Consider the following 16,472-nt stretch of genomic DNA (forward strand, 5'->3'; position numbering starts at 1 on the left):
TTGATTAAATAGCTCTTCTACCTGGCATTTATCTCATAGCAACCACCTTCCAGCCCAGCTATCATTTAGCTAGACTAAACAAACAAAGGTGTTGGGGGGCATGTCTCCAAGGGGGCGAGAAGTGCCACCGATAACGCTGGACCCCCTCCTAATTGGTCTCCAGTGAGCTGGAATGTTCAAGCACCGGGTTGTTCCAAATCGAGCACAGAAATGAGCTCCCATCCCTGAAGATCTTGTGGCTGGAATATATAATAATATACCTTGAGCTACAAAGTCACTGAGTTTTTTTTTCTCCACCTCCTATCTAGTTGGTTTATTCTGAGCATCTCTTTTCATGTAGCTCTTCAGCGAGTTGGGTGTAAAGTCTGTTCCTACAAGTCTCTTGGCCTACAGCTAGCTGATAATATTATCATCATTGACAAGAAAAGGAGGTTAGACACAAAGGCCCTGAGATCTTCCACTGGTTTGTTTTGTTAATTTGTCCTCTTGAAGTAGAGAGGCTTAATTATAAGCTTATTTTTGTTTATACTTCTGCTTACATTAAAGGAATGCATTTTATTCAGCCCAAAGTAATTTTGCTCCTAACAGTTCTTCTAAAATATCTTAAATTACTTATCAACAAGGAAGCTAAACCAGTTTCACTGCCTGCCAGTTTGGTGTTTCTCCAGTGCAGAAATCTGCCATCTCCCATACAGAAATTATCCGAGCTCTGCATGATTAGTAGCATTTTTTACCATCTATATCTAGAGAGTTTAAAGTACTCTGTAATGATAAAACTCCCCAGCAATATTCATCTCCCAACCAGCACTGCAGAGTCTCTACTGAACCGGTCCAGCCCTGCGAATCTCAAATTCCCTGAAGTAGCTCAGGAGAACCTCTTTCATGATTGTACTCACAACTGAGTTAGACCTAAAGGTTCAGGCTCAGCCAGGCTGGCCCTCCTTATGCCCACACAGTCCTTTTCATCACAAACACAAAATGTTACCCACTGTGGCTTTTCTTTTTTTGCCAACAGCTCTTTCTCTTCTGAACTGCTCTTTCTTCTCCACACCTGTGCCCCAGTCATAATTGCTATTCCACAGTGTTTTTCTTACCCTACATCATTTGGTTTCACAGCTTGTGGAAGAATTACATGTTCTTCCATTTACTGCCCAGCCCCCAGTCATTATTATACGAGAAATCCCTCCTGCTCATCACACCTTGTTCACAACCTGGATTAGGAGGACTCCTTTCATTACACTGAAAATAACAACGTGGTGTTATTTTGCTTTCCTGAAAGCCATTAATCCATTAATCTGAGCTACTTAGAGACATTAGAAATGGAAAAGCAGCTCAGTTCTGAATTTGCTGGGAACTTTAGCTTTTTAAACCGCTCACTCTCAGCCTGTGCCTGTCCTGGGAGCACAGTAGCAACACAGGAGTTACCGTACAGTGCAGCAGCCTAAGTGACAAGGGTGAGGATTGCACGGATGCTGTGCAACACGTGATGCATGACACTGTCACCCAGAATGAGACCAGCTGTGTCGCTAGCAGTGTTCCCACAGGCGTAATTGCACCTCCTCACACCCCTGAGCATCTCTGCTCCAGACGCCCGGGATGGTGCGCTCCCCCATGACGGGCTGCAGCACACTTCAAAGCATCTTGGGGAAGCAGAGGATGGGCCTCAAAGCCCATCGTGGTAAGGAATAAGATGCATCTAAAGGTCTTTGGATGAAGGGACAGTCATGATGGCTCAGTACAGCTGTATCCAGGCAGGCAGAGACCTGGGAAGGGAAAAGGCAGGCTGAGGCTTTGTCGTGTGGTTCTCCTCCTTCCCACTGTTTCTGTGAGGTGGGATTCAGTCTTGGCTGAAGAGGTTGTCAAAAAGCTGAGGTTTCTCCTCCCTCCCACAGAGAAGTCTTCTAGCAGCTTAGGGGAGACTGCAGCCTAGAGTTGGAGTTTTACAGTTTTAATATAGGGCAAGTTAGGGCATAAACCCAGCGCTGAGCTGGACTTACAGGTGATGTGAAAGTCAACCATTCATTCCAGGGTCACTGGCTTTCCTCTGGCATGGATTAATCACAAGATTTCTTTTTTTTTTTTAATTGGTTCATTATCTATCAGCTTTCTCAAGGGGGCGGTAGGGTTCTGTTTGTTTGAAATCAATAGGCACAGCCCATTTGGCAGAGATCATAAGACCCTAGTGCAAAGCCAGTAACAAGACTGCACCTATCTCTTTTTTTTTGGTTTTTTTTACAATTTTTTCCAGAGACTATTTTTACCCTTAAAAATTACTCAAATAGGACAAGGATTGAGGTTTATTGTTACTGAGGATGGAGACACCTACAGCAATCCTATTTCATGAATAAACTGTATTAACTTGTTTCCCAAAATGGTGAGTCAGGAACATTCGATGCCCAATAAATTCAGATTTCAAGGCTATGTCAAAGCGTGCAAAGAGGAACCCTGGAAAAACAATCACTGCTGTGACAAGTTCCTGAACAGGAAAGCACCTATTTAATCGCATACTCTTTCAACATCTCTGAATCATGCAAGGTAGGACCCGACACAGGCTTGTATAACCATGTCATGAATTTGCCTGTTCATGTCAAACTAAAGTAGACTCTGGTTATTACAAAATAATCTGCAATTTAGTTGTCTCTGAAGGACAGAGCAAAGGCCAGGCAAAGGTGAAATGAGATACAAATGCTGCTGAGGCAAGTCAGATGATGACTCTCCGAGTATGTCTCGGATCACCCGTGTGGACTGAAACCCTCTTATCACTCAACCCAGCATCAATCACAGCAACATCCTGGGTGACATGAAGCATTTGATGTGCTAAATATTTATCACACCCTGTTATTTGTACCCAACGCAGCCAGTAAACTCCCTTTTGAAGACAGAAGCTCTGTCAATAGGAAGGGAATTGCTTATTTGAAAGTTTTGAGTGAAGCCCTAAAGATGCTGTAGTACACCTCTGTGCAAGCCATATAGCCTCCTGCCCTAACATGATGGCCACTAACACACACCATCCAAATAGCCCATTTTCCTCCACCATCATAATCTTCTCTTTGCACTAGGATACTGTCTCTTTTCTGCACCATCCTTGCGGGAGAACCACTACAACATTTGCGTTTTCCCTTGGCTTGTGTCTTTTTGCCAACTGATGTGGAAAGACAGGTGCCGGTTTTATTTATGAGCTGGTGTTTTGGAAGTGGTGGTACTTTTAACTGCTTGCAGTCGTGGAATGACAGTATTTCTCTGACAAAACTCCTGGCCACAAGCCAGCAAACAAGGTGGACTTCTAAAGTCTTTATAGAGGGCAAATTCCTGCCTCTGTTAGAAGCTGCTTCTGACCCACCACAGCCAGAAGCAGGCAGTGCCTGCTCCACAACACATACAGAAAAAAAGATATTTTAAACAAAATCTTAAATTCTGCCAAAGTTAATTCAGCTGCCAGAAAAGATCTTGTCATAAAATATACAAATAACCTTTTCACTTCTAAACCAATGCTGACACCTGCTTTGGGATTTACCTTTTCTTTTCAACTACGTTTTACTTATTTTGGTGTAGGAGCCCAGGAGCATTACCCAGTAAGAAGTCAGTTATCACTTACTATTACAGAGAAACTGAAAAGCCTGGCAATGTTTGTATTAAATAATCTGACCCTTAGACAGTTCAGTCAGGCATTTATCTATCGCGTGAATCATGTTTTTCAGATTAGCATACTTTGCTACCTTTGCCTTCCACTCCTCCTCCTTCACAGCAGAAGGACAGCCCCTAAATCATACGATTGGACGCAAAAGATTGCGCACTGGGAAATGTTCCTATTTCAGGCAGACCTAGAACAAACACATCAAGACAGAACTCAAAGCCAACCAGAGAAGAACCAAGATGAACCTTCTTCCCTCCTTCTCTACGGAGACCTGGGCCCTTTTGCTCATTTTTGTAGCCCTCGTGGTAGCGTGAGTAAAATATTCTTTACTGCTTCTTTGCTCACGCCACTTTCCTATTCTTGCTGTTGTTTGTTTTCATGCAAAAGAGCAAACAGGTAGGTGTGATTTCCAGCCTCTAATGAGGCTTTGGGAAGCAGCAGAAAAATCTAAGGACTGTACAGACACGTGATCTTCCTCCAAGGTTTGGAATATTCCCGTGTACCGTTAAGATCTGGCTGCTAAGCATCAAAGCAATAATCAAATAATAAAGGTGCCAGGCATTCTTTGCCAGCAGGGTGCTGCCATCAGCAAGGATCGTGATCTGTTAGGTTGTTTTCCTCAGAACTACATCTAAAGAATGCTATGCCTCCCTGGCTGAGGATGCCCTATGGAGGGGAGCAGGCAGCAAGTGACCCAACTGCATGACCTGCAAAGGTGGAGAGCAGCAGAAAGAGCATTCATAGGATCAGTTCTTACCCCTCCTGACTCCTGCTGTAGTGCCCAGGTAAGATTCTCCATGCACAGGCACTTGGATCAGGAGGGATACATTGTGGAAATCAGATTTCCCACATGCCTGCAGGGACAGCAACCCATGCCCACTGCCACAGCCCACCTTTGCTGGGGGAAGAAATGAAGCCCAGAGCAAGGTCAGCTCTCTGCTCTTGGCTTTTCAGACAAACTCCATCAGACAGAAGTGCACCCCGCTGCTTCACAGGAGCTGTGCTAGTGAGAAAATGCTTTTGCGCACTTTGCTGATGCTGATCAGCACTGCAGTGTAGCAGGGCTGGCTGAAAACCCCCTTCTTCTGGGACATGCAGCATCTCTGCTGGCAGCCCCTGCCAACAAGGCTGGACTGGCAAACTCTGTATTGTTCAAGCCCTTAGGCAGAGACAGCATGTTACTAGCCATAAACCTTAATGATTAATGTGGTGCACACAGGCACAATCCATTTGTCTGCCCTGGCAAGGCTCCAACCATGGCAGTTCAGTAAGCTCTAAAACTTTTAGCTCCCCCCCTCCACCTCTCTTTTTTTTTTTTGAACCCTTTCCTGTGATTTGGATCACTCAAAAACCTGTTTGGGGCAGACTCTTCACCACCACCACCACCACACCCCCCCCCAAAATCCCCATTATTGATCTAAACCTCATATTTCAAATTTCTGTGGCCATCTAAGGTTGCTGGTTCCCACACTCCCACCTTCTGCAACCACTTGCAATTTTGTTGTGGCAAAAGGAATGAAGCCCAGAACTTTGTGCTCTGATTTCTGAGCTAAAATAGAAGTTCCACTGCCCGTTAACACAGGGAGGTTGTTAAGATGCTTCTCGTCCATCTGGGGCAATGCTGCTCCAGTTCACACATGAGGGAGTACCAGGCATTTCTGGTTCACATCCATGGTGAGAAGCAATGATTATTCTCTGGCTTTACACTGAATGGTCCTTCTCAGCCTGCATAAACCGTGTCACGTTTTAGTCGTAAGAGCATTAGACCGTGTTTTCCTGGCCGTGTTTCAAGTGGATTAAGCCTAGCCTATGTTCCTATAGTGTTTCTGGGCTTTGTAACCAGCCCAGCCTGGCATTTCCTGGTCCTCCTGCAACCCCAGCTGCCCATAAACACGACACGTAAGAATCTGCAAACATTCTATACCTGGTACCAAATTAACCTTTGAGAGAAAAGGTTAAACGTTGACAATGAGAGTTCTGTGAAACCTTTCTGCACTTGCAAACACCCCAGTTTCCCTGCTTTTTGCTCATGGTTCAGACCATTAATGAGGTCCACTTTCATGATCTGGTAGATTCCTCCCAGCACAGGTTGACCTCATTTGGGGTTCCCCAGATTTAGAAGAGTATTACTAATTGCAATGGAACCCCCCCCATATCTCAGCCTAAACTTCAGCTTTTCAGGAAAGCATCCAGAAGATGCTGGCTGAGAGGCCGCTGTCATGCAGCCCGAAGAGAATCTCTGTAACATTCCTCTGCCAAACCTTTGCAGTTTTACATCCCTTCTGCAATAAAAAAAGCTGCAGTTACTAACTGAAACCAAATATTTTGAGGAGCTCTTTCAACACAGCCAAAGACAAGCTTCAAAGGGCTGCAGCCCAGACCTTATTGAGAAACAGAAGGCCCCGAGGTAGAAGTAATAACTTTACAGCCGCCAAAAAGGGTGCTTCAGAGGAAAGAAATGTGCAAAGCTGTCAATAAAATCTAAAGAGAAAACCATCAAGACAAGATTTCCTGATGCACCACTGAGTTAGCGCCGGGCTAAGGGGAGGGAGAACAATAAATGAAATTAAAGTGCAGCTTGACAAAAACCCTGCTTGGGACATCACTTCTGGCACGGCTTTGATTTCTTTTCAATAAAAATATGTAAGCTTGGTATTCCTTCTTCCAGCTCTCTTTTTCTGCCTCTCCCTTGGTTGGCAATGAGCTCCTCTTTTGACTTTTGCTAAAGGCTTTAAGGTCCTGTACCCACTGGAGCACCTATGCCTTTAGGAGACGGCTGGTTTTACATCAAAGTGATCTCTCTGAAGCTCTGTGTGGCAGCAGTGAGCCTTACCATGTTTATTAAGTAGTTTTTACAGGGCAATTTTCTTCTGGACCACTTTTTTCAGGCTCCCAGACCAACCTTCTCTACTACTTAGAGCCAAAGGGCTGCAGTCTCCAAGTTTAGGAGAGCTTGCAGCCCCAGTGCCACGGTGATGTAGCACTGTGTTGTCTTTTCTGTCCCGCAGGTACGGGATCTGGCCATTTGGTTTGTTCAAGAAGTTGGGTATTCCTGGGCCAAGACCTCTGCCTTTCTTTGGGACGTGCCTGGAATATCGCAAAGTAAGTGATTGAAGCTTTCCGAGCTCCAGAAATATCTGCCTTTGCTCATAAAGCTGTAGCTAAACAGATACACAGCGATGATAAGTTATCTCCAAATGCCAAGCTCCGCTCTAATGCGCAGGTTGAGCAAAGGCCAGCGCAGGATAAGGGCTTGGTAACACAGACCACAGAGCCCTGCTTTTACAGCATCTCCAGAAGAGCACTCCTGGGTGGCTGATTTACAGCTGCCCTTTGCCAGGGTCCTGGCTAACAGCTCGTTCACAATCACGATAGACATTTATGCTGTCCTTCATGATGGTTTGGGAGAGGAGGAATCAGAAGGCAGCTCTGAACGTCAGTTTACAGATAACCCTCCCGACCCACCATCTCCAACATCATCCCCTCTGCTCCATCCTCTCTGAGTTCATTTTTAAATTGCTTTCCACAGGGTTTCTTGGAGTTTGACAATGAATGTTTCCAGAAATATGGGAGAGTCTGGGGGTGAGTATGAACCACTGACCTCCTTAAGGTAGAACCAGAATCCATACAAAAGGGAGAAAAAAAAATCATTAGGAAACCTCCATTTTCTCTACCTGTGGGCTTGATGGTCCCAACACGAGGAGTACAGCCCCAGTAAGGTGCTCGTGGTGGCTTACATTAACGCCTGATGATTGCAGGGCCGTGCTGCTGTCACACTGCATGGAAATTGCTTTGACCTATACCATGAAAGCTGTTTTAAAGCTGGGAACAAAAGGTCTTCACATGCTTATAACAAAGATCAGGAGCAAAACTACTATTTACTTAAGGAGAATCTGAAACCCAGAGGGCAGGTTCCTCTGGTTTACGAAAGCAGAAGAATGTGAGTGACTCCCAGTATTAAGTAGAGAAGCAGATCCAAAGTCTGCCAACTTCCTCATGCTACCGATCCTTTACCTACTGCGGTAGGAGCTAGTGCAGCTAGTGTTGCTCTGCTCTGGACTTCTCTTACAGCTTTTATTGCTGCTCTTATAACTTAGCTAAAAACCTGCATATCCTCTATAATGCATTCACTGGTCCCTACAGCAACTTTAAAAAATGGAGTCTGGAAATGGTATCTTTACATAAATGAGGAAAGTACATAAATCCTCTTAATCTACATCTGTTCCAGGAAAGCATTCAGAACTAGCAGCTTAAAAAGACAAAAACAAGGATTGAGTTTCATCTCCAAGGATATTTCAGTGCTGTCAGCCCTAGTTCTCCAGACACCCAATTCAAGAGCCTGAAAGGGGTCGAACAAGTTTCCTTCTAATACTGTAATGTGTTTAAGTGCCTGGAAAAACACAGAGAGTCAGGGGAGAAAGTGAAGACACTTGCTTCATTTAGTATCTGGTCCTTTGAGGGACCGAGCCCTGCTCATTTCCTAGTGAATTTGGAAGGTGTTTAGCCCCCTTTATCATTCACCAAACCAAATGGGAGGATGCCTGGGAGTCCTCTTCCATCTCTACTTTCTGCACTTAGACATCTGCAGAACAGCAAGGCTGGTGATGGAGGAGCGTGTTTAACACACCTTGTTTCACGGGCATCAGCAAAGCTTTGCACTTCGACTACCTGGGGTTGTTTATCTGTCTCCTCTTCTCCTCCCACCAGGATTTACGACGGCAGGCAACCTGTGCTGGGTATCATGGACCCCCAGATCATTAAATCTGTACTGGTTAAAGAGTGTTACTCCACCTTTACCAACCGGAGGGTAAGAGCAGAAGCATCATGATGTACCACCGAGTCCAGAAAACAAAATGCAGGAGGAGACAGGCATGCCAAGCATATAGCAGGGTTTCCATAGGGGACATGACTGCACTGTAGGGATTGCTGTAAGTGGCCACTGTATGTCACTGTTCCCCTGCCTTACAGCCTGGGGACTGCATACCCAGGCTGGCAGAGGAAGCTCTTTGCCTGCACATCAGACAAATTCTGCTCTCACACCTATGTGTATATATCTATATGGATGAATTTGAGTGTGTGTGACCACACAGGAGTCTGTAAGGGTCCAGCTAGCACAGGTGCCACCAAGGTGGGATGCAGGCTCTGGGTGGCATGGATAGGTAACATACATACAGGTGCTGGGCTTGTTGGCTCACTTGTTCTGGGTATGGAAGTGGCATCCCACAGCTGGTTTACTGCAGGAAAAGGGATTGTTTATGTGTGTGTGCCTTGAGAGAGGCTGTTTTGTTTGTAAGGCCTTAGCCTGCTGCCAGTAGTAATATGCCCCTGAAACAGCCTGGGCAGGGACTTGCATGCTACATCCCCATCCTTGCAAGAAAGCCACTATCTTTTCTGGGGTTAACACCTTGCCTTTCCCCCCCTCTAGCATGTAGATCTAGCAGGGGCACTGACCGACGCCATCTCATTAGCTGAAGATGAACAGTGGAAAAGGATTCGTACTGTGCTCTCGCCAACCTTCACCACTGGGAAACTAAAGGAGGTAAAACACAGAGGAGCAGGTACAAACTAAATCAGAGAGTCAGTAGATACTGTTTTCAGGCTGAGATGGTCACAGGGGTCTGATTTCTTTAGTCATAGCCTGGCAACAAGCTGATCTGTGTAATTTATGCCTAATTTAATACCAAAAGGGCTTAAAATAAAACCTTAGTAGAAAGATCTTATTTGTAAATATTCATGAAATTCCCTGTAGCCTTTGTAAGCCTATCTTAAAGTAGTGAAATGTACTATACTTAACTGACCATCTCTGGTTTGTTACAGATGTTCCCTATAATGAAGCACTATGGGGAAGTTTTGGTGAAAAACGTTCAAAAGCGAGTAGAAAAGGACAACGCTATATCTGTAAAGGAGTAAGTAGCTGTTGGGAGCAGCAGGCTAAGCAGCAAACCCTGCTAACAAGTGCCGTGGTTCATTTGTTATGGGCATTGCAGATCACTCGCTGGGTAAACCAGACGTCTGAAATGAGGAATGGGACTAGTGGAAAGCCTGGCTGGAAATGTGAAAGGGAAAATTTAAGTTGGGACATTAGTGAAACCTCCTAGAGGCAGAGACCCAGAGAGAAACCTTCTGAAGAGAATTCCATGGGCAGAACAATGCTCCAGAACAGCTTCATGAATCCACAGATACAAGATAACTGTAAAAACCACCAGGAAAATCCAGTTTTCTTTGCATATACTCAGGATCTTTGTGCCTCAGCTTCATATATTGCAGGACACTGGGGCTGCTGGCCCCTTTTCCCCACACAGAGCACTGTGTGTGCTCATCTATCGCTGGGGGGAGTGTGAAGGGAGGCTGTGATGTGGCCCCAGGTATCAGCCTCATCTCTGCCCTCCATATGGGCTCTGGAACAAAATCTGTGTATTTGACTCCCAATTTCAAAGCACAGCTGAAGGGGCAGCTGCACACCAGTAGTCACACACCAGCAAAGCTCTCCTCTACCAAAAAAAAAAAACCCAAAACCCATAAAGAGACGGCTTGGACAGTTTGTAATACAGTAGGGCTGTGCTGGGTTGAACAAGACCATTTTCATGGCTTGTTCGAAGCAAGGTGTGTTGCCATCCCTCCCCAAGAAGGGGGAAATGCTCAAAAGCCACATGCCATCCTTGCACTAACCCATTCATGTAGCTACATGCTGTTCTAAAATCCTGAGAAAAGCTGCCAGATTTCAAAACCCACACAGACTTGAGACCAAAGCTCTCTAAAAAATTATATCCCTTTCACTAGAAGTGCTTTTCAGTTACCATATATCCAATTTCCTTTTCAAAGCCAGGGCAGGAGGTCTTATGAGACTTTATATTTAATGTCACATAGGCATTAGGAAACAAATACATTCACTTGGTCCAAATATTTAATCACAGTCTATCTTTTCCATCTTTCCCCAGCATCTTTGGAAGCTACAGCATGGACGTTGTCACCAGCACTTCATTCGGTGTCAACATTGACTCCATGAACAACCCCAAAGACCCCTTTGTCAGAGAGATGCAGAAACTGGTCAAATTTGACTTTTTTGACCCACTCTTCATCCTGATATGTAAGTAACTGTTGTTGAAAACTGCATTCAGGTGTCAGTACTACTGAAGTGTGACTTCAGCAAGCATATCAAACTACTGCATCCTAAATATTAACCAATCAACTATTGCTTAGATACCTTCACTGACATCTTGTCTCATCATTGGCCTCGTGATAAAACTCTGGGAAGGAAGTGGATGAAAAAGCTTCCTCTACCCTTGGCACCCACAATGGAAGAAACATATCCCAATAAGTGCTGGAAAATGATCTGAGGGTTGAAAAGCAAGTTCAGCTGTGAGGCTTGCAGAGAGTGGTGCTATCTGAAATGAATTTTCTAGAAGAGAGTGCTGAGTGGGGATGGTAATTAGATGCAACTTCCTAGCAGTGCAATAGCTTAGCAGTGGTGTTGATGGATCTTAAATCACTTACCACCTTAAATCAGATTAGATACCTCGCTAAAACATGGGGGAAGTTGTGATCTGTGCATAGAGGGGGTTCTGGTGCTGTGGATGTTATGAATCTACACATAAGCTCAAGATCCAGCCTCTGGGATAAAGTAAATGCTCTGAAGAGGACTTCAAAAGTGTTTATGAGCAACACATGGCAGTGCATAGTTCAGCCTGAAAAGAGAATTCAGAATTTGCACTGTTTTTCTTGTGAGCCACAACCCTGTTTAGTGCTCTACAGTGTAGAGAAGTAACTTGTCCTTGCAAAACAGTGCCTCAGAAAAAGAAGATGGCATAATCTTTGATCATTGCTCAAAGCAGAGATTATACCCAGCTCAGCTGTGCCCATCAGAGGGCTGGAGCATGTCTCCTGTGATGAAAGGCTGAGAGAGTTGGGCGTGTTCAGCCTGGAGAAGAGAAGGCTCTGGGGAGACCTTATAGAACCTTCCAGTACCTGAAGGAGTCTGTAGAAGGTTTCCCTGCCCATGGCAGGGGGGTTGGAACTAGATGGTCCTTAAGATCCCTTCCAACCCAAACCAGTCTGTGATTCTATGATCCAACAAAAACTAGGGAGAGAGTTGCATGAAGACAAACCATCTCAAGGGAACGAGAAAGGGAAAAAAAGGCAAAAGTCCAGACTTTTCCCAGGTAAAGAAATTGAGAAAAGAAATTTTATCAGTAGCATTATTACTTCCTCAGGAACATCCACAGCGATCTTATATCAGGTGGAGTTTGATTACAGGGTGCACTTTTATTCTGAATTTTCTTTTTTTTTCAGTTGTGTGCCCATTCGTTATTCCTCTTTTGGCCAAGATGAATGTGAGCTTCTTCCCCAGTGATGCTGTAGATTTCTTCATGAGATCCATCTCCAAAATTAAGCAAGACCGTGAAAAGGAAACTCACAAGGTAAGCAAGCATGAATTTACTGTCAATTGTGGCAGAAAATAAACTTAAGTGAAATATAGTTAGGGTGCTGTCAAGGTTGAAAGCAAAGTACAGTAACTCTAGAACACCCTCAGTCTACTTAAGTGTAAACACCTGATTTTAATACTCTCCGAAAATCCTCTCCTGACCAGTCCTGGCAGAGAAACAAGTGTACATCCATGATCTGAAGCTAAATCCAGATAAAGGCTTGGGACAATTGGGCTAAACTTGGGTTTGCAAAACTTATAATAAGTCATAGTAAGACACTCCCTGAAGATTAGGCAGAGGATGAGAGAGAGCAGAGGAAGCACCACGAGAGCAGCGATACCACCTTGCAGGGTTGCACCTTCCCCTCTCACTTTTTGAAAAGTGAAGCTGCTTCCCAGCAGAAGTCTCCTTTTTAGAGTTTGGATCCCTTGCCTAAAACTCATTCAAGACACTGCTTTCCCACCCAATGGCTCCACAAATAAGACAGGTAGGTTTCCAAAATAAAAAGCAAATGTTATGGTTTTCACTAAGGAAGTCACGTGCATTTTGGGGATGCTTTTGGTTTGAAAGTTAGGCTGTGAAACCTGATTATCTGAGCCCTCCATGGGACCTGTCACCAAAGAAACTCTCCTGTTTTTCTTCTCAGGGCAGAGTAGATTTTCTGCAGCTGATGATCGAATCCCAGAACTCAGCCAGTCCTGGCAGCAACGATGTGAATCACTCTCATAAAGGTAACAATATCCAAATGCACATCATGGGAACAGGGGCTGTGGGAGCGAGGCGATCTGCTTTCCAGAGGAAGGCTCAGTGGGTCACCACCGTCTCCACTATCCATCTCCAGGGAGAAATCTCTGCTTCTTGCTGCCAGCACCAGGATAAAGGGAATTCCCCAGGTCCTTTGCCCTGGACTAGGAATGCCATGCCAATCATTTATACCCAGAAAATCATCTGGCTCCTCTATCAAATTACTTTTTCCAGACAGATAGCACAGTAGCTATAAATGTGTTACCCAAAACCCACCTCAAACCTGCCTCAAGCCCACCTGTTGCTCCCTGTTCCTTGCTGAGACCGTCAGCCAACACCAGTTTTGCTCATCTCCCCACACCCTGTCTTCACAGCCCTGTCCGACACAGAGGTTCTGTCGCAAGCACTGATCTTTATATTTGCTGGGTACGAGCCCACCAGCAACACGCTTGGTTACCTGGCGTATGAACTGGCCTTGCATCCCGACGTGCAGCAAAAACTGCTGGAGGAAATCGACACCATCTTACCCAACAAGGTAAGGGGACATTGAATGATGGCAAAGACCCTCTGACTTGTCCAGACAAGACAATGAGAAATCTTTAGCTCCTAAACACCCTTCTCCTGGGATTCTCCATGAGCTCCAAGACACACACTCAGACAACTCAGCCCTGTAGCAATTTTCTTTTGCCAGCCAAAGCCTTCCAGACCACCCCATAGCACAAACCCCTTTGCCATACTCCGCACCCATGTGCGAGTAGATGTGGATTTCCAGGCATTTCCATCACTCAGGGATGGAAAATGAAACCAATTATGCAATTTATACCTTGCATTTTGTTCTCCAGGGAGTCTGAATCATACTAGGGACTGGGGACACTGGTCTCAGCTGTCATTTTTAGGACAATCCCATCCTCATGCCAACATACCTGGCCACTCTTCTCCTGTTGTACTACAGGCTCCTCTCACATACGAAGTGATGATGCAGTTGGAATATCTTGACATGACAGTGAGTGAAACCCTTCGGCTCTATCCCCTTGGAGGACGGCTTGAGAGAACCTGCAAGAAAGATGTAGAAATAAATGGAGTGACCATTCCCAAAGGAACTGTTGTCATGATCCCACCCTATATCCTGCACCGCGACCCTGAGTACTGGACAAACCCAGAAGAGTTCAGACCAGAAAGGTACAAAAAGCATAATGAAAGGGAGGAAATATCACGCTGCTTTTTCCTCACGCAGTAATTAAGTATTAATCTCTGATTAGCTTCCTAATGGTGTTCTTCCTATCTTTTTACAAACAATACCAATGAGAAATTGCAGGCTCATGGGAATGTCATTTTAAGACAAAAATGAGCTTTGCACTTAAAGCAGGCTTTCAAACAACGTAATCTTGCTGGGAGAGTAACACTGATACCTCACAACATCTTGTACACAGTTTTTAGGCTTGCTGACAGAGGGGGTAGTTGGTGAGTTTTTCTAACTGCTAGCCATCCTTCTGTATAACCTTCATTGCTGAACCCTTTTCCTTCACCCAGGCTTTGCCAGCAAAAATACAAGAGAGCTGATTCCCTCCTTGTTTTCAAGGAAGCGATAACTTTCTCCAGTTGATAGTTTTTAATTGGTATCTACCTCTCATTACCAAGAACACTGAAGCTATAGGCTGCTCCTATCCAAAACGACTCCTGGTCTCTCTCACTCTCACTAAATACAACAGACAAGAAATATCAAGCACTTTGGGAGGGCATGTTGGTTAGATTTTCACCTTCTTTCCAACTTCTAGTAGTGTGGATGGACAGAATTAAAAGCAAATTCAAGCGGGATCCCACCCTGTCCTGGACAAGGGCTGTGACACTGCACTCGATTGCTGGGATACACTGGGATAGGTTAGTGAAAAAGCCAAGCAAGTCTGTAGGGCACCAAGAAATCTCTGGATGAGTAATAAAGATATGTAGCTTTTTGGTTTTTTGCTGCCTTCATTTCTTTTCCCCAACCATGTCATTATCCAGGTTCAGTAAGGAAAACAAAGAATCCATAGACCCATACACATACTTGCCCTTTGGAGCTGGTCCCAGGAACTGCATTGGGATGCGGTTTGCTCTCCTGACTCTGAAAGTTGCCATCACCATCCTATTGCAACATTTCACCTTCCAGACCTGCAAAGAAACTCAGGTGAGGAGCACATTACATTCGGAAGCTCGCAGGCGAAGAGCTGGGTGCCTGGTTTCTCGCCACGGGTGCTGACACCAGATGCTTTGCACTGTCAGGGGACGTGCACCTTCAGGCACTACAGACCAAGTTCTGTCCCAGCTGCGGCCAAGTTTCTTTCCTTTAATCTCTACTTATTTAATTTGTCTATCTCCAAGTGTGTTTTTCCTCTTATTGTTGCAGATCCCTCTCAAGCTGTCTTCACAGGGACTCTTAAGACCAGAGAAACCGATTATTCTGAAGTTGGTCCCCCGGACCAACACTGCACCCGCAGAGGCATAGAACCCAGCCACCTCTGCAGCAATACTCCATCTAACGAGTGCCGGGCTAACAAAGGGATCACGCGTCGCAGGAGACCTCTCCTACATGTACAGACACAGGAGAGCAGCTCTAGTTAATTCTGGAAGCAATTACTACATACTTACTAATAAACATAGCTGTCAGAAACTTATTGTGGATCACTGGGCAGTGACAATACACAGCTCCCTTAATTCTGATTGCAGAAAACAAAAAATAAATCCAAATGAGAAGCTGATCATCCTCTTACTTCGAAGGTGACTTCTCCATGTGGAGAGAAGGAATTACTGTTGCATCCAAGAGAAACAAGATGTGATGGGAATTCAAATCACCACACCTTGCTGGGCAGGGACGGGTGACGCTCTTGGTGTATTGATGCCTGAAATTTCATGTGTTATAATTGAGACGACTGGTGTGAAACTACATCCTAGTTACCAAACCTCTTTTGTGCCATGTGTTAATTAAACTAAAGTGTGTACAAATACTGTCATTAAAAATGTTCGAGAGCTGCTCTGTGTTGTGTATAGCGGCTGATCACTTCCCATTTAAAAACCGTATTCAGCCTCAGCCCTTGAAATTATCCATGTACGTTGCTTTCCACTTAATTTAATGAATCTGATCCTTCATTTAATGCGATCAAACCCTCCCATTTGTACAGTATTTTACAAACACTATAACTCCCACCTCTTAGTTTGATTAAGAGGTTGCCTTCAGTTCAGCACTGGCCAACCCTTTTCCGCACTGGAGAGACAGAGGGTGGATTGCGGAGAGCAGCAGGATCAGCTCGTAGGAGGTGGTGAACAGCACTGCAGGAGGGCCATTGCTCCTGGAGAAGCCATCTAGACACTGCTTGTAGCTGATCCTTGCCTCCCAGGGACACGGATGGGTTACACATTGCCCATGGCAGGATGTTAAACTGCTGCAGGATGCTTTGCTCTTGAACTGCTCCGGAGTAGTCCACAGCTTGAGCTTTCTGGGCTGGTCCTGCCACCAGTGTGATGCTTTGGCCTAAGGACTTATGCTATCCCTGGCCATACAAAGAGGGAATATCAAAAAGTGGGGGGGAGGTTCTCCCAGATCTGAATTTCACATGTCAGTTAACCCCAGTGAATTGTGCTGGCCCTGACACCTACAAACCAAGAAGGATGCTAGTGAAATGGGAGACCTTTTTAGA

The 16,472-nt window shown here is 45.1% G+C and overlaps 1 protein-coding gene across 1 annotated transcript; it reads left to right on the forward strand.

The window, feature by feature from the left end:
* The first annotated feature begins 3,873 nt into the window (after window positions 1–3,873).
* LOC104510560 (cytochrome P450 3A9-like) lies at window positions 3,874–15,283 on the forward strand. The gene is made up of 13 exons (XM_010152848.1): window positions 3,874–3,944; window positions 6,643–6,736; window positions 7,164–7,216; window positions 8,342–8,441; window positions 9,060–9,173; window positions 9,452–9,540; window positions 10,573–10,721; window positions 11,924–12,051; window positions 12,704–12,788; window positions 13,176–13,336; window positions 13,754–13,980; window positions 14,803–14,965; window positions 15,185–15,283. The coding sequence occupies exons 1-13, from the start codon at window positions 3,874–3,876 to the stop codon at window positions 15,281–15,283; spliced, it is 1,533 nt and encodes a 510-aa protein (XP_010151150.1).
* The last annotated feature ends 1,189 nt before the right edge of the window (window positions 15,284–16,472 follow it).

This window comes from Eurypyga helias, unplaced genomic scaffold (assembly GCF_000690775.1).
Source record: "Eurypyga helias isolate BGI_N326 unplaced genomic scaffold, ASM69077v1 scaffold35235, whole genome shotgun sequence".
NCBI classification, from domain to species: domain Eukaryota; kingdom Metazoa; phylum Chordata; class Aves; order Eurypygiformes; family Eurypygidae; genus Eurypyga; species Eurypyga helias.